This window comes from Sorex fumeus, unplaced genomic scaffold (genome assembly GCF_029834395.1).
Source record: "Sorex fumeus unplaced genomic scaffold, SorFum_2.1 ptg000039l, whole genome shotgun sequence".
In the NCBI taxonomy this organism is placed as follows: domain Eukaryota; kingdom Metazoa; phylum Chordata; class Mammalia; order Eulipotyphla; family Soricidae; genus Sorex; species Sorex fumeus.
In genome coordinates this window covers 32,660,389-32,679,544 of record NW_026606096.1, presented here as the reverse complement: position 1 = coordinate 32,679,544, position 19,156 = coordinate 32,660,389, and the positions used below count along the sequence as shown (strand labels likewise).

The 19,156-nt window shown below is 43.2% G+C and overlaps 1 protein-coding gene across 3 annotated transcripts in view; it reads right to left on the bottom strand.

Annotated features, from left to right (window-relative positions):
• Nucleotides 1-19,156, bottom strand: part of SLC10A7 (solute carrier family 10 member 7) — a 212,532-nt gene that overhangs the window by 132,621 nt on the left and 60,755 nt on the right. For 2 of the 3 annotated variants that reach the window (XM_056119048.1, XM_056119050.1), the window contains exon 5: nt 7,001-7,039. The exons of the other annotated variant lie outside the window; for it this stretch is intronic. In XM_056119048.1, the coding sequence (XP_055975023.1) occupies nt 7,001-7,039 (39 nt within the window). The remainder of the gene's footprint in view (nt 1-7,000; nt 7,040-19,156) is intronic. 3 annotated transcript variants of the gene reach the window in all.

The following is a 19,156-nucleotide window of genomic DNA, read 5'->3' as shown; positions in this document are numbered from 1 at the left end:
TCTACACCAGTAGATTTCTTTAAATAGTAATGAAATCATTGCTTTAAAAAAAATCCATCATTATTAAAATAATAACCAAAAAAAGTTGCCTCAGCCTCCACCAAAATTAGATTTGTAAGTTGCTGGTCATTCCTATAATTAAATCTATGTCACAAATTTGCAAGAAAAATGGTCACCGTGACTAATGCATTTAGTTGCTCCATAAGTCCTGTCAGATGGCGACAGCATTCTGCTTCAACAATGGAGTTGGGAAGGATTCTATACATTTTTATTAAGTCACAAAAACCATTTCTTATTTACAGGAACTGCAAGATAAGAGTTTGTGTTAGCAACAAATCCAAATGCCGTGATCACTGAATGCTTCTTCCAGGCATTGGAGCTCATTTTTAACTTTACAAACCTAGTTGGCAGCGAGGCATCCACTCTTCTGGGCCAGCATCACACAAAAACATACTGAAATTCAAGGAATACACTCAGGCCGCCCAGGGACCCTGATTTAGGGTGGAGGCTTAACTGGCCTCCCCAAGTGGTTTTATTTATTTATTTATTTTTGGAAAAGCAGTGATTTTTACTTAGGGAATATGAGGAGGGAGGGAGGGAAAGAGAGTGGAAGAAGTGCATTCAAAAGGGAACCTGAGCTTCTCCAGGAGTGAGAGCAGAGGGAATCCCACAAAGCGAAAGAAAGGAATTACACACCCTAAGTTGAGGCGGTGGTGACCATCAAATGAGCATATACCCCCAAGTGGTTGTATTCCATTGTACTTTGGGGGTTTGGGTCACACCCAGTGGTGCTCCAGGCTTCCTCCTGGCCCTGTGCTCAGGGATCACTGCCATGCAGTGCCAGGGTTGGCCATGAGCATGCCAAGAGTCTTAAGCCCTGATTACCTCTCTTGCCCATGCCCCCAAAATAGTTCTCCTGAGTGACAGAGAATGGCAGTGCTCCAAGTGAAGACCACACGTCCCAATGTGAAGGGCAATGCGAAATGACAAAGGACACGGGGACTAAGTCTTAGACCGCAGCGAGTCCTTCAGACAACGGGACGCAGCAGTTCTGTTTGGTACTGGTACTACCTTCCCTTTTATCACCCGGGGAGTAGGCTCACTACCATTGAGACTGGCTTCTTTCCACCTGATTTCATTTCAGCTGCCTTCTAGCCAAGACAAGACTGGCTTTTATGTAGACATAAAGTTCCATGTTTGGAGCACAGGGCATACATAGAATATGGGGTCTCCTCTCTTCTCTCTTCCTGAATTCTCTTCTTGTTACTTGCTCACTCACTTATGGTTTATGTGTCTGCTTCAGTGTCTGGAGAAGTGCCCCGAAGCACAAGCACTAAGTCTATGTGCAATAATTTGATATTCTATTTTCTTATTTTGTGCCACGCTGCTGGTTTTATTCATGTGTCTGTTTTACAGTTTGGGAGGGAGGTTGAGTTTTTTCAGAGGGGGGTGGGGGTGGGGGAACAACCAGTTGTGGTCAGGGTTGACTCCTGGCTCTTTGCTCAGAGATCACTCCCAAATGGGATGCCAGGGATCGAATGTGGGTCGGCCGCACCTGTAAGGCAATCCCCCTCCCCACTGCACTATTGCTCCAGCCCCTGGTTCTGACTTTCAGAAGCCGAGTTGTCCAGCTTCCCAGAAGCAAGCAAGTCAATGTTTTTCCTCCCTGATCACTCCCACTGTGTCTTGAGTACATTTCTGAGTAAGAAAGGAGGTTAAAAGGAGATGGCAAACAAAGGGTTTCCCCCCCACCCAATCCTCAACTACAACAGCATCAGATTTTATTCAAATTTTCATGTATAGCTAGTATTATAGGAGGAGCAAGCAAAGAGAAGGATGGAATGGCTGTTGGTACAAACACTGGTTGGTCCTTCCGTTCAAGCCAGGGGTTCCTCTCAAACCTCGGTCTGGCAGAAAAGGGAACCAAAATTACTCATTTTAGTAATGAGTAAATTTGAGCTGGTTCCAGGAGGACTCTTCTTTCTTTGCGGGCCACAAGAGGCAGTACTCAGGGCTAAACCCTGGCAGTGCTCTGGGCACAATACATGGTGTCGGGGACTGATCCAGGTGGGTCATCTGCCAGGCAAGCACTCTGCCCGCTGTACTCCCCGACCCCGCAGAAGACCATTTTTAAAAGAGAGAACAAACAGACGAAAACCATTTCTCAATACATTAAATGAAAAGAACTAGAAAACCAACAGTGACCCTCAGAGATCCTTTAGACTGGGAATCATTTGTTTGTTCACAAAGATGGCTTAATGCTTTTTGTAACCCCATCACTGCCGCTTCACAAGTTCAGGATGACATGAGCCACTGTAACATAGTTCCTAGACACTCGACTTGGTCTGATCAATTTTGTTCCCTCACCTAGGGTGAGTGGCCAGGAATGATCATGGTCAAGAGGCAGCGGCTGGGGCACAAGCCCAGCACATGCCCTACCTGGGTCGGATCCTCTGCACTGCATGGCCCCTGAGCATCGCCAGGTGCAGCTCTGGCAGCCCACATACTCCATGTTGGCCCAGAACCCACACACACAAGTCCCAGAAGCAAGACATTCCCGGGCCCTTTCACTGAACCACCAAGGCCAAGGATGTGGGGGGTGGAGGGGATGCCCAGGCCTTTTGAGTAACTGGAGGCAACCATGACCCGTCCAAATTTGAAAAACAAGATTAGGCATTACCAACAACAATAAACTGAAATAAAATAACAACACCTCAGCCTACCTTGTTGTTGCAACATTTGATCTTTATCTTTTAAACTTTGACCTGTAATTCTTGACATTCAATGTTTTTCCTTTCAAACTTTGACCTGTATAGTTTTTAAAGCTTGGAAACACTTCTGAAATGTCTCCTGATCAAAAATGATAAGGCCTAACAAATCAGGTGATTAAAGGGTTTTTGGTTGGCTTTGGTTTTTTGTTTTTTTGGTCTTTTGTTTTTTTGGTTTTTGGGTCACACGCACAGCTCAGGGGTTATTCCTGGCTCTGTGCTCAGATATTACTCCTGGCAATGCTTGCTTGAGGGGCCATACCAAATGCCAGGGATCAAACTTGGTTTGGTAATGTGCAAGGCCAGCATCCTCCCCGTTGTACTTTCTCTCAACCCTCAAATTCATTTTTTTTCTCAATACAAAGTTGCTTTAAAAAAAAAAGTTGAGTATTTTATTAAGCAGTTTGCAACTGGAATCTTTTTAAAAAGCTGTCAATATCTATTTTTTGTAAATCTTCCAAAGAAGCAATGCATGAGATAGTTAAACACGAACCCTATGACCTTACAAAAAGAGATATTTTAGATATGTAATTTGATAACATTTTAGTTATTCAGATTGTTTGACTCTAATTTTATTAAAATCTCATGGAGCGGGAAATCTCCAAGCACTTATTATGCTCCACAATTATTATAAACCCAACAATTTAAATGAGAAGAGGAGATAATGACATTAACTTCTTAACTTAAAGCCCTCTGTGGCATGATTTAAAAATATTCTCATGGTTGGAAATTTATGTAAATTGAATTCATCTATCATTGGTTATTACCAGTCAGCTCCATGTTTTAAAAAAATGTTTTCTGTAACAATTAGTTCTTTAAAACACTGTGTTTTAATTAGACCTGGGACATTATTAAACTAGCTATAAATATGTGAGCTATTTTATTTGGTATGCCCAGATGTCTGAAAATCAACATGAATACTCTCAGAGTTCTTTCTTCAGAAGTTCTTCCCCCAAAATCCCTCTTCACTCACAGTTTTAATATAATCTGTAGTAAGTACCCTTTTCAGAGTCCATTATAAAAATATAAAAAAAAATGGTCCCTCATGCCATAGGATAATGAGTCAATCCATATATTTTGGAACTCAAAGGGTTTATCTCAGAGGAGATGGGTCAGTGATAACCATTTTCTTTATTATATGAATATCTACAGTCAAAAGAAAAATATTCCTGGTAGAGTTTGGACAAAACCTAGGTGTTATTTCTACTACACCATACAAGCATGTGTAAATTATTTGTAGAATATATGAATAGCTAAGAATATAATTAATCCTCACTGCATTATATGTTTAGGTGCTATGATTACCCCCAATATATATTTTATGGGTTGGGCAGTTGTCTCTTAAAACTGTCTGGATTCAACTGTCTGGATTGTCTAGTTAGTTAGACAAACTAACTCTGGAAAACAAACTTCTTCCCATAATCCTAAGCTTAAGGGTAGGTGAATATTTTCATTTATAAAGAAAACTCTTCTAAAACTCTAAGAAGTATCATTCCCTTTTGAGAATACCAAAATCAAATCAAGGGCTGTCATTTGGAAATTTCCTCCTCGAAAACAAGTGCTCTTCCCAAATTCAATGCAAGTCAACAGCTTCTCCCTAAAATCTTTGCATAACAGTCCAGGTGGATCTCTCTCCAAATTCTAGACAATGGTAACACAGAGAGAAAGTTCTAGCTGCTTCTAACTAATCATTCTCTTGTCATACGTCCCAATCTCTCCAGTAGGTTGATGTGACTCAATGACTAAGTTTTGCAACAAAATATTATTGCAAAGATGGTAGTGGCATTCCAGAGGTCCTGTGTAAAGGAAGATAAAGTTTTTAGGTGGGCTCCTTTGCCCCTCCTGAAATTAAAGGTCTTGCTCTGCAGACGCCTTTTTTGGCCAGAATGCCAGCCATCTTCTCGCACCATGAGTTAGAGATCATACACTATGGGAGATGAAGGAGAAAGAAGCATTTTGACCCTCAGTGGAACCACACTTGAAGAGTTGCCCACCAGATTTCACTTACTAGAGAATAAATCTTTGTCTTGTATAAACCACCTCTATTTGGCTGAAGGGTTCTTTTTTTTTCCCTGTTAAATAAGCTGAATCTAATTCTAACTGATTCAGTTCAGACTCATACATATTTCATGATCCAGGATCCGTTGTAATTATGGTGAAGGAAAAAAAAAAGACATCAAATCACTTCTCTTATCACCCTGAAACAAAACATCTACAATCATAATTTCCATTTGCAAACCTTATCTGGACATTTCCAACTTTGTAACAGAAAGAGGGGAAGGAAAAGGGGTATTTCTGCACCCCTGTCATTGCTCGGTTCTTTTCCTCTCTTCTCTCCTACTTGAGTCCTACCCTACCTAAAAGTCCCAGCTCAACAAAATTTGTTCCTGCCCACCTTTGAGGTCAGAGGTCATATACCTGAGTCGACTGACAATTGTGTTATCAAAGGGTAACACCTTTGTCTTGACTCTGGCTGGAGAGTTAGGGTTCAAGGCATTGGCCTTGACTCTTTGACTCCTGCATTCCTTTTTTTCAGCTGTGTCGTTTTCACAATGGAGTAAGGCTCATACCATATTTTCTTTGCACTTTCCACAGCTAGGAGAAAGACACTGCCTTTGTATTGAAGGAGATCAAATAATACTATTGATGGAGTAACTAGACCAAAAGAATGGAAGAGCAGGAAAAAAGAAGACCAGGAAGGAGTGAAAATGCACAAGTTCTTAGAAGGGAAAAAGGCACTTCAAAAAATCCCAAACAACCCCCTGAACAAGCTTGACTTCATTCGACCTCACTGAAGAATTGGACCCAGCAAGAAATACTGCGATAAGTTCATTATTCACACAGTCTGCACAGAGCTCAAACTATACTTAGTGAACTTACCCTCCAATTAACACACCACATATCTTGCTTCAGTTATTGGGATAAGTGCCTCAACCCTATTTCTCAATTACCCTCGATAGTATATTTTCTCTCCCAAAGAAATCTAACTTAGGGAATGAGGATCACAAAGTAGCTGTGGATGATTCCAAACCACCCACCAAAGGGGCCTCTAGGGAGATCAAATTGTACAGATATTCTGTCAAGTAAGAGAACATAGGAAAATAATTCTTGAAAATAGTTTTAAGAGGGATTTAACACAATATTACTGAGTTTTAATGAGCTCAAGAGATATTTTCATCAGACCACAAAGATTTTCTTCTCAATAATAATAATAAAACCTCAGGAATAATACTACTATTTAGTTATAAATAAGAAATACTCTAAGCATATATTTTTCAAAAGCCACATCATTAAAAGCTTAGTGACAACAGAACAATTAGAAGTTGTATGGTTACATAGAGATTTAACACTATGTAATAATATGCTTAAAAGCTTCAACGACACTTAAGGTGAATGCAACAATCAATGTATAAATAGGAGTAATTGACATTTTACCTAGATTGATAAACAGGCAATTTTATTCTCAGCTATTTGTAAGTGTAGTATTATTACTAAGTAATATCCCTAAAAATGTAATATTCTAATTTATTTTCACAAATTTAGTAAATTTGGGGATATAAATGAAAATATTCAGGTAACAGAGATCTCCGTTTCTCATTCTTTTCTAACACAAATCAAGACTTTGTTACATCATCCATTTAAAAATCATATTACTCGTAGTATTTCTAATTACTCAGTTAAAATTTAAAAATCTTTCTATATACAAGCTATAATTGAAATATGAAAAATAAATTTCTTGCAAATCACTCATAATTTCCTCATTTTCATTTTTTCCACACAGATCTCTCCAAAGTATTTACGACAGTCGCTTCTTTGAGAGTGAAATGAACAAAATAAATGACACGTCAACAAGTAAATTAGCATTCTGATTCTGACCATCTGGGTCTTGTTTCCTTTTTGAAATCCTCAGTCCCAGGATACAAAATAATAATCATCTAAAAGACCTCATTAAATGATCGATACATTGACATAACCTCTATAAGGAGACATGTAGGGTTTTAATTGATTCTTTGAATCCATTAAATGGAATATTAAACTCAAGCCTCCAAATTATAAGTGTAAGAGAACATTTTCTTTATTAACTAATTTCTTCAGGGCACGGATGGTGGCACATGAAAACATTCACATACTTTTACATTTAACCAAATAATTAAAAATTCCATACTTTTTCAGTGTGGAAACAACATCAGAACGGCAGTTTTAAGAGACAAGTTAAAGTCATGTTTACTTACCAAAAAACTTCCGAAGGCGGAATTAAATATCGCAGCTGCCTACAGAGAAAATAAATAGGGGGAAAACACTCACTAAAAGTAATTAGGAAAAAGAAAACCAAAGATTATCATTCTCCCATTCCCTACCACCCCTAAAACGTTGACTCTATAAAGGAAAGTTAGTCCCTGCTTCCAAAAACTGCCAGTGGCCTGTACTTTACTGAGACAGACGAGCTGTAGCTTAGAATTCTGAAATAATGGGTCTTAATGGCCAGCAAAAAAGACTTGTCATGACATGCTTTGAACCTTCATGGCAGGACCAAAGAACCATCACGGAGAGGGATTCAAGCCCTACTGGTTATGAACTCTGCTACTAGACAGACTTCAAAACGATCCTATTTATTCATCTGAAACATCTGGACTGCGAGGAAAAGGAGCATCGGAATTGGAAAGCAAACATTTACTCTCTTCATAGGGAAGCAAAAGAGGGAGAACTGCTCTTTCCCAACGACACACAGGAAGGAGAAGGAAACCCCGTGAAGACCTCGGGCATTTTGGTTAGATCTTTCCTCCTGAAACAAGAACAAGCAGGAAAAAACTTCCACCAGACGTTCACAATTCAAAGAGGCATGGCGCTTACCTAAACATCCAGGGAACACAGGGCAGACAGAACTAGAACGCTTCAAGGAATCCCTCTATTCCACGAAGCTCTACCTGGTTCCTGAAGCTTTTCGCGTGATACAGAAAGAATTAAAAATGTGTGTGAGATCCAATTCAATGACAGAAAAAGGAGAAAAAAGAAAGATAATGAGCAGAGGGGAGAGAGAGAGTGAGAGAGAGAGAGAGAGAGAGAGAGAGAGAGAGAGAGAATGAGAGACAGAGAGAGAGAGAGAGAGAGAGAGCAAGAGGAAAACCTATTGACCGCTCCTGTCGATCCAGAGCAGAATTAAATTAATCATCATGGACATTAGTTGCCATGTCAGAGCAAGAAGAGGATGTCAGTTGAGCAAGTTGGAACAAAGTCCAAAGCCAAGCTGAGAGCAGGAGCTGCCTTCGGAGCCTTCTGCTCCAGAAGGGGCTGCAGAAAGAGTGCATAGATAATGAGATCCCTGGCTCCAGAGAGCTGAGCTCCCACTCAACTTCATAATTAATTCAAAGCTCTGATAATTTCATTAGATTTCTCCTTGGCTGGCCCTATCAATAAAAGATGGCACTGGACCAACACTCCTCTGTGGCAAAAAAAAAAAAAAAAAAAAACCACAGAGGAACAGGCACAAACTAGGGGAACCTTTGCTTTCTGTAGGAGACAATAGCATATGGTGCTTCCGGTATGAGAGGGGTGGGGGATTGGACGTGGGGGCGGGGAAGACACAGCTAAATAAAACATCACAGAGGACAACTGTGAAATGCGATGCTCGCAATGTAAAGACTATTTCACCAATATGGGAAAGGCATGTCCTTTGACTTAGGATGAACCAACAACATGGTCTACCAGGCCCCCAAGAGCAGGTCTTGGTCCATTTCATTTCCTGCCTTGAATTTTCTATTCTGAAAACTCTAAATTAGTAGGATTCCCCAAACCCATTGGGCTGTCCTCACCTCTTCTCTGAAATGCTTTCTTTCTTCCCTACTTTAGGAATTCCAATTTCTCTTAAGTCACTCAGCTTGGCCATCATATGTCCACTCATTCTGGAGAAGCTTCCAATCACCTCCTCAAACACACAACAAACACACACACACACACACAGGCACACACACTTCTAGATGTAGTTTAATGTAGTTTAATGTGCCCACACCTCCTGCCAAAACACACGAAGAATGCTTCCGCTGTGACACTTGTCATCATATTAAAATGGCCTGTGTACAAGTGTACATACATACCTTCCTGTTTCTCTGCAGACTAAGGTCCTCAAAAAAATAGAATAAAAGGAATCTAACGAAGTTCATCGTAAGCAGCTACATATTTGTTAACCCAGAAATTAGAATTCTCGTAAATACCCAACGTCTACTTCCACTGCTAAGTAAGTCTCTATGATCGGCAGAGTTCAAGGACTTCGAGACTCTTGGGACTGGATCTGACACCTGGAACCAGATTCGGACCCACCATCTCTCATCTCTTCCTCCACATATCTTGTCTACTTTCAAGTGCCTCCACTTTTCCATTCTGATACAGGCTACATAATGATAAAAATGCTTCAAATAAAGAATGTCTTAACATTCACCACTGCTCACCATAGCTACTGGGTTCAGTAAGTAAAAACTAGATTTACCATGGATGATTCTGGCACCATTTAAAACCAGGATGATTTGCATAAGCAGGCTAAGATATTTGAAGATTCCAAATAGTGTGTATACTCCTGAACTTCTGTAGTACTGTAAACCAATGGTAAACTGATATAAACTGTATTTTAAATGAGACTGGAACCCAAGAAGTGTGTATGATTTATCTGATTTGTTTGCTTGTTTTGAGCTGTCTCCCTGGCCTCATCAAGCACTACTCCAACATCAGGTGAACATCCTAACATTTACCTCCACTGCCATGTTGGTGACCCCTCAGAGGTAGGGTGCAGTTCCACTGCTCTTTCTCTTTCAGATGCCTACAAGAAGTCGGCTGTCCCCTGGGCGTCCAACCTACCAGCAATCAATTAGAGACACTCAAGACCCTTCTGTAGCAGCTCTAGAATCAGAGAAACTCGCTTCCTTACTAGATTCTCAGTTCATTCTAAAGGAGATGACTTAGGAGCAGCCCAACTGAAGAGGTACAGGAGGAGGTTCTAGGCATGTTTTAGAGTTCCTCAATACGAAAGCTCTCCTACACCCTTTTTTTTGAGTTTTTCTGGAGGTTTCATGTTCAGCCCTTCTCCCTACTTAGGGCCACGGGGGTGGGCCCCCATGTCCTCCCTTATGGCACTGTCAGTCCCTGGCCAGGCAAACAGTCCTGATCTTTCCTAATCCAGGGGCTTTCCAAAACTCATCTCCACAATATAATCAGACACATCTTGTGCTGTTCTCACTTAGGGACCCTCACAATGGCTTTAGAAGTTCAACTGATATATTTTTTGGTTTATTTCTGGAGCAAGATAGTTTCTGCTCTTATTTTATTTTGGGTTTGGGGCCACACCTGACAGAGCTCACAACTTATTCCTGGCTCAGCAATCACTCCTGGCAGACTTTGGGGACCTCATGAGGTGCTGGGGTTCAAACCCAGGTCAGCTGCATGCAAGGCAAATGCTCTGTCTGCTGTACTATCACTCCAGTCCATTTTGATTGAAACTTATTTTTAAAAATGTAAGGAAAGAGAAAGAGAGAAGTATATGTTCAAGAAAGAACACAAGCTTCTACAGAGTTGAAACACAGAGGCAAACAAGTGAGATACACATTCAAGGGAGATCATGGACTTGAAAAGTAAGCTGAATGTATCTTTCTTATGATAAATTCACAGTATTATAGTCCCATGGTATAAATAGTGCACACACATCCACACACACACATAAGTATGGAAAATGAACCACTATATGTTGCAAAAGGGGTTACCAAAAAAGCTAACAAAGGCTCAACCTGTTGAGCGGGCTTGGGTGCGGCGAGCTCATCTTACCTTTTTCCTTCTGTTCTATTCGCCCTTTCAGAAGGGTTATCTGGGAAAGAGGGTGGTGCACACTCTACTGTCAGCATCTGAAACCTCTTTACATCAGAAATAAAATATTTGCTTTTGAGATAAAAATGGCAATGTCAAGGCATGGCTAGCTAGGAGCTAAGCACCATCCAGAGCACACACCACTGTGTGTGTGTGTGTGTGTGTGTGTGTGTGTGTGTTTGTTTGTGTAAGAGGACAGAGGACACCGGTAGGGGCAAGTGGAACAGGGGAATTTCTGGTTTGGAAAAATAAACAAAAGGGGTCAGAGAGAGAGAGAGAGCACAATGGGTAGTGCAGGCTTTGCCTGCAGCCAACTCAGGTTCGATCCCTAGCACTCCATATGGTCCTCTGCGCCCCGCCACGAGTAATCCCTGAGTTTCAGAGCCCAGAGTAAGTCCTGAGCAACTTCAGGTGTAGCCCAAGCCCCGTAACTCCCCCAAAAATAAAAGCAAAAAGCAAATGCACCTGACTTTTGTAGCAAATATCATTTTAGAGGACACAAACCATGTTCTGGGATCAAAATTGAACTACCAAAGGCAGTAATAGTTTTCTGATCAAATAATGAATCCCATCTGCAAAGTTATACCTTGGCATAATCACATCTGATGGATAATTAGATCAATGCTAACTGAAAAACCATCATTGCAGCAGTTTCTCGTTTTTTAATACTGGGTGGGCTGGCTTCTTCGATATTACAGTTTTAGACAACAAACTGCTTTTGGCATCAGCCTAATTTCACCCACTCTATGGTATTTTACTCAGATTTCATTATATTTTGTACAGCGTGTCTTTATTACACTACTTTGTAAAATCGAGCAAGTTCAATCATGAATTAATTTCTTCACAACCTGCTCATAATTATTTGAAATAAGATGGAAACATTTAAAAAAAAGAAAAAACAAAGCACTGAGGACAGAGAGTTCTCTAACTCACAAAAACAAGCCCTTCTTCGATCAGCTGCATTTAAAAACTGGACCGCGAGGGCCCCAGAGCTCTGGTCACCAGGCCAACCTGGGTGAGATTCTTGGGTGTCCCTTATGGTCCCCGGGGAATCACCAGGAGTGCTCCCTGAGTGCAGAGCCAGGCGGTGACTCCTGAGTATCACTGAGTGTGATGCCCCCAAATTAAAAATAAATTCGTTAATTAATTAAATAAAGACCAGGAGAGGACCGCGTGGACCTTGTACTTTCCTTACTGCCCTGGGCTCGCCACACCCCGCCTGCCTTGGCCACACCCACGTCTTTCCCTTGGTCTGGCCCCTTTGGTCTGCGCTTCAGAAGCATGGGTGGGGGGCGCGGAGAGGGGGGGTGCAAGGGCGTGGGGGGCAGTGCCTGGAGCCCAGGAGCAGGCAGCAATCCCCGGTGCCCTCTGGGACTCCAGCATACACTGAGGGGGTCTCCCAGCGCCGCACGCCTGCGTCTCTGCACCTGAAAGGGAATTCCCTTTGCTGAGATTACCGTGCACTTGGGGGCTCTCAATCCCTTTAATACTACCCTCCACCTCCAGGGTGCTCCTCCCTATGGGTGCGGGAGAGGATCCTTGCGCCAATCCCTTCGCCCTCTGCCCATGTGAACTGCACACCCAGAACCAGTTCCTCCTTGGCCCTCCGGCGATGGCTTCTGCTTTTGCTGCTCTGTTTCTGGGCCACATCTGGCAATGCTCGGGGCTGACTCTTAGCTCTGTGCTCAGGGATCACTCCTGGAGCTCAGAGGTCTCAGGGTACGTAGGGGCTGCCACAGCTCGTCCTCTTTGTTCTTCGTGTACAAGGCAAGTGCCCTACCCACCGTGTGCTCCAATCCCACTTGCCCCAGAACGATTTCTACTGATCTGTCCCAGGGTTAACCTCCACCTGATCACCTGATGTCATCTGTGTTGAGAGAGAAAATGTCTCCCTCCTAAATAGTCGCAGAGGTGGGGGCTTCTTTCCTTTCTGCTTTTGGGGGGGGGGGGAGGGGCGTTCACACCTGGCGATGCACAGGGGTTACTCCAGCCCCTCCTTTCCTTTCTGATGATGGTGCCTGTATCACCATCCCCTGTGGCAGCAAAGATGCCAGCGGCCCCCACTGACTGTGCACATGGAACTGGGCAGGGAAACACCCTTTCTCCCTGGAAATCTCACCCTCCCATACCCCCGTTGGTAAATGCCCCTCTGAGTGCCTACAGGGGTGCAACCAGCTCTCAGCCTCACTCGGGTTGGGTCTCCCAGCCAGCCCAGCACCTGCTGGGCATGGTCATCTATGGATGGGCCTCCCTTCCTCTTCTTCTGGCAGTCTCTGGAGAGTCCAGTTCTGCCTGGATGGTGCTCCGCCCACAAACCACAAACAGATTTCGGACATCAGGTCGCAGAGCGGGTCCCTCTCCAAACAACCTCCTCAAGGTGAGGGGAGGATCAATAATCAACAGGTTATTAGAACAAGGGGTCGAGACAAGCTGCTGAGCCCCATCCGAGTCTAACTCCCAAAATGATGTCTCAAATTCTTTTTCTCTTCCCTTGATCTTCTGGGCCATACCTGATAGCTCTCAGGGTTGACTCCTACTCTGTGCTCATGGATCACTCCGGTGGGGAGCGGATATGTGGTCCAGGGATTGGATCCAGGCCAGCTGTGTGCAAACACCATGCCCATGAGTCTAGCTCTCCGGACACACAGCTGAAATGTTCATGATGATGGTGCAATGATCATGAGTCCACGAGAGAAAATCTTTTTTAAAAAGAAATGAAAATGGTGCTTAGGGAGTACTCCTGGCTCTGTGATCAGGGATCACTCCAGGAGTTGGGGGGACATGGGTCGGGGGATATTGTATGGTGCCAGGGACTGAACTGGGGTCAGCCACGTGCGGGACAAGCACCTTATCACTGCACCATCTCTTCTGTCCCATTTTCAACCTGTCAATTCCAGTTTGGCATCTGGGAGTTTCTCTCACAGCTTAGGGTCAGGGAAAAAGGGGCCCACCCTGGACAAGACAGCGCTCTCCCTCCCCCTTCTTACTTCCCTCCTTCTGCCCTTTCCTCCCTCCTTCCCCTCCTTCTCTTCCCCTCCACCCCCCACCATATCTTTGGGTCATGGGCAAAAACAAGAGTTTCTCAAGAAATCCCACCGATCTGTGAAGAGAACGTGCAGGTGCACAGATGCCCAGGTCCAAACCGATTCCTTTTTTTTCCTCAGCAACATTATAATCAACCAACATTGATGCAAACCCAAATCTCACCCTCTGCCCTGCCGTACTGTTTCCTGGTAGCAAAGGTAGCCGAGGGAAACTTCCTTGAAGAGATCACTAAGTCCAGGAGGATCAGGTGTGAGCGTAAGAAATGGGCATGACAGAGTCACTTCTGTAATGGGCAAGGTCTGGTTGCTTCCACTCGGGCAGGAAATTCCCCCAGAGGGCTGCCCTCAAAGCTGATTCATTCCGAGACCCCAGAGAGCATCATCCCAGGGGAAGAGCAAGAAAAGCTGGGAGGGCTGTGGAGGGTGTGCTCAGGGCTGTGGAAGGTGTGCTCAGGGGCAGAGCTCGAGGGGAGACTAAATGCCCAGCACACAAGCCAGCATGCGGCCGCCTGCCAGGACAGACCCAGCAAAGCACAGCCTGACCTACCCCTAGAACAGAGGCCTCCTACCTCGCCCGACCCTAGTGAGGCCAGGATGAGGGAGGAGACGAAGGAAAAAAAAATCAGTACAACAGACCATCTCGCTTCCCCTGTTGGTCTTTCAAACTGCATAGTTTTCCATATGTGTCCGTATTCATTTTTAAAAATGATATGCTTTCCCACCTATAAAATCTTAAAAAGAGGTTAACCTAGATTGGAAAAGAATGGAATTTGAAATTTTCAACTAGCCTGTCTTGAACGCCCCCCTAACTTTTTTTTCAGTTGAATCACTGTGAGATACACAGTTATAAGGTTGTTCATGATTGGGTTTCAGTCATATAATATTCCAACACCCATCCCTTCACCAGTGTGCATTTCCCACCGCCAATGTCCTCAGTTTCCCTCCTGCCACCTGTTGCCCCACCTCTATGGCAGGTACTTTTACTCTCTCTCTCTCTCTCTCTCTCTCTCTCTGCATTACACTTTGCAATACAGGTACTGAACAGTTATCTTGTATGTCCCTGTACCTACTTTTATCACCCAGCTCTTGCCCACAGTGGTCATTCCCAACCATCATTGTCTTGGTGGTCCTTTCTCTATTGGAGCTGCCCTCCCACCCCAACTTATGACTCCCCCTAATTAAACCCTACTTGCTAACTCTATGAACAGGACTGTTTTTATAACCAAGATTTACCAGCAAGCCAGGAGGTCACCCAGAAGTGCCACCAAAGAAGAGGGTAGGAATGGGGAATGGGAGGATGTGAGGGCTTTCATGGAGATAGTCCTCAAATCCCTAACTCTCAACAAAGATGATTGGAACTTTTTTCCCCCTTCTGGCAATTTGGAGCGCCCCAGTTTCTGGTAGTAACTCAAAGACAGCCCATAACTGCCCAACATTTTAAATGCAGAGTAAAGCTAACGCGAAAGCCAGATGAAGTCATGAAATTTACATACAAGTGGTACTACATGGAAAGTATCATGCTAAGCGAAATGAGTCAGAAAGAGAGGGATAGACATAGAAAGATTGCATTCATCTGGGGAACATAAAGTAATGAAATAGGAGATTAATACCCAAGAATAGCCGAGATCAGTACCAGGAGAATTACTCCATGGCTTAGAGGCCAGCTGGGCATTCTAGGGGAAACAGCAGCTCAGATAGAGAAGGGAGCACCAAATAAAGGGTGTTTGGAGGATCCTGCCAGGATGGGAGATGCATGTTGAAAGTAGACTATGGACCGAGCATGATTGCCACTCAATGCCTCTTTTGCAAACCACAACACCCAAAAGGAGAGAGAGAACAAAAGGGAATGTCCTGCCACAAAGGCAGGGTGGGATGGGAGGGATTGGGGGTGGGAGGGATACTAGGATCCATGGTGGTGGAAAATGGGCATTGGTGGAGGGATGGGAATTTGATCATTGTACAATTGAAACCCAAGCACAAAAGTTTGTAAGTCTACAACTGTACCTCATGGTGTCTCACTAATAAAAATTTTTTAAAAAAAGCCAGATTCTCAAGGATGAGACAGAAGTTACTGAAACCAGAGTGCTGAGGTGTGTGAACTGTGTCCCTCTCCTCCTGGGAACCTGGGGCCCAGGACACGGTAAGAGGCTGGGCTCTGCCTGCAGGGCGTGACACCTACAATGAGCAGAAGAGAACATTGTGGAAGGCCCACCCACTGCATCTGGGCATCCAGAAAAATCGGTGTACAAAGTCAAGAAAGTAAGAGTACTGCATCAAAGATGCACTTGAGGCTACATTTGCACTCCCTGTGTGGCTTAAGAGGTCAAACTAGCAATTAACTGAAAGAACTGGAAAAACAAAGTTGATCACAGACCAGTGGACTCCCTGGGGCGCTGAAAAAAAAAATGCAGAACTTCTCATTGGGGTCTCTCCCACAAACCAGAACAAAGTGAATGTTCGTATAAAACAACCCCCCGCTAAATAAGGGTTTACAATAAGACACATGAGAAAGCTGGATAAGACAAGAGCCCCGGGACAGAGCAAAGAGAAAAAGAGGAGAATATGACTTTTTAAAAAATCATGTAATTTTTTTTAAAGTCAAAATGAGATAAAGAAAGAATAAAATTGGAAAACAAAACCCTCAGAAGAAAAACAGAGACCTCCTTTATGCCTTCAGCTAAGGAAATCACTTTAAAAATATGGCACAAAAGTACAAGCGGAGAAGGAAAAACTCAAGGTTGCTATGTAACCAAGTTGCAGGCAATGAAAATTTAGATTGATCCCAGCCTGGTGGGGGCGGGTTGGGGGTCGGGCATCTCTGACAGGGTCCTTCTTCCTGCCTAGGGCACTGAGAGCCCGCCTGAGCCCAGGAAGGAAAGGCCGAGAGCAGCACGGAGACACTCTAATATCACTGAGTCACAGGACAGATGTCGGCAATCCCGACCCCCAGGCACCTTGGGATATGAGAAGAATAAGTCCCTGCTCGTTGAAGCCACATTTAGTCTGATTTCCTATTATGCTGGAGGTCGAACAGTACAATCATGTTCCAAACAAGGGAGAAACTAATAAAGGATCATCAGGCAGGTTAAATAAGCCAAAGGGCTTCTTTCACAATACTAATTTGAGCAGGCATTTAGGCTTATTTGGCAAAATCTCTTATTCCCGTGGCATCTGGCAAAGCACACCACTCAGAAATAAAGGAAAGGGGAATTGATTATTTGCTGGTGGAGACTGTCGGAGACCCAAGCTGCATCCTGTTTGACTGTCCTCCAAGAAACGTTCCTCAGCTCTGCGTATTTACTTCACTCTAGCTTCTGACTCTCCAAAAGAACAGTCCTTAATACTGTTAATATTGCTAATAATTGACATTGATGTTAATATTAACATCACAAACTTTAGAACATTCTATAAACTCTAATCATCGAAATAGTCTGGTGCTAGAATAAAAGTAGACCTTCACTTAAGCCAATGAAATAAAATTCAGAGTCCATAAGTAAATCTGTAAATGTTTTTAAGAGGTAACTTATAGCAAAGAAGAGTAAAATACATTAAATGAGGAAGCAAAGACTCTTAAAGAACAGTTATAAGAAAAAAATGTATAGGGGCTGGAGCAATAGCACAGCGGGTAAGGCGTTTGCCTTGCACGCAGCCAACATGGCCAACACAAGTTTGATTCCCAGCATCCCATATGGTCCCTCGAGCACCGCCAGGAGCAATTCCTGAGTGCATGAGCCAGGAGTAACCCCTGAGCATCGCCGGGTGTGACCCAAAAAGCAAAAAAAAAAAAAATGTATAAAGGGGGAGATAGAAACCAGACTCCGTTTCACACTATACACAAAACTTAATTCAAAATGGACCAAAGGGCTCAACATTAGGTCCAAATCAATTTTTTTAAAAAAAAAGCCAAGGATAACAATTTCATAGAGGTCTTCAATGAATTTACTCCATTAGAAAACAAAACTGGGGCCAGAGAGATAGTACAGCAGGTCAGGCACTTGCCTTGCACATCAGGAGTGATCTCTGAGGGCAGAGCCAAAAGCAAGCCCTGAGCAACGCCAAGGGACCCCCACTATCACACACTCACACACATACACACACCCACACACACACACAGGCAAAAATAAACAAATGGGACAACATAAAATGAAAATGTTTCTACAAAGTGGCAGAAAACCATGGCGACAACACAAAGAAACCCTACTGAATGTGAAAAAGTGTTTGCACATCATACATCTAAGATTTAAAAAACATTCACAAAAGATTTATAAAGCATTCAACAAAAAAATCAAAAACAAAAAAAAAACCATTGATAGAAAAGACCAGAAAGAAGAGCCAAATAGATACTCCTTAGAGAAGATATAGAAATATCCAACGGACATATGAAAAAGAATACAAAAGTCAAATAATGACAGTGGGTTGGCACCTCACACTCATGGGAAGTGCCTACACATACCTATATACACATCTAAACATACATATACGCACATATGTATACATATATACAAATATACGTGTGTGTTTATGTGTGTGTATGTATATATACATATATATATACACACACACATCTCTATACATTCACATTAAAAACAAGACCCATTCACTGCTGGTGGGACTGTCAATGGTTCACCCTATAGAATAGCTTGGAGATGCTCAAAAACAACAACAGAACTACTGGCCAGAGAGAGAGAGCAAAGCAGGTAAGCACCTGTGATGTTAAAGATAGTAAAGACAGTCCCACCTTACTAAGGATAGTAAGCACTTGCTTTGCACACGGCCAACTGGGTTCAATACGTTGCACCCCCTATGATCCTCCAAGCAGGGCTTGAAGGAATGCAGAGTCACGAGTAAGCACTGAGGAGCACCAGGTGTGGCCCCCAAACCAAAGAAGTAAACAAAAAAATTGAACTAGCACATGAACCACAATTCTGTTCCTCATTGTGTAGCCCACGAACACAAAAGCATTAATTCAAAAAGATATCCGCACACCTACATTCATTGCAGCCCCCCCCCCATTTTTTAAACAACAGCCCAAATGCCCAACAACAAGTGGCCAAAGAAGACATACCCAACAGAACACATGCAAAATTTTGTATAGTCAGCTACACAAAAAGACGAAATCTTTCCTTTGCTCCAACATGGATGGAACCAGAAAGTATCCAATCATGTCAAGTTGATGGGAGAAGGACAGAAGCCAGTTGCTCTCAGTGTATGTAGAATACAGAGAAACAAAAGAAGTAAATGGAGATTAGCCAACAGGAACAAGCCCTTGGGCTCTGATGACAGGACCAGGCTCAACAGGCAGGGACTGGGGAGGGGAGAGGGGCATGAGGTAAGGGAGGGGAGGAATGGGATGGACTAGAAGTGACAGAAGGATAGAGGGACAGAGGTGGAATGTCTTTGAAACTTGGGTGGTAGTGGAGTTGCAGGAACTTTAAACACTGAAGGGATAAACATTAAATCTATTGGAAACCATGTTACTGCAATAATAAAATTAAATTG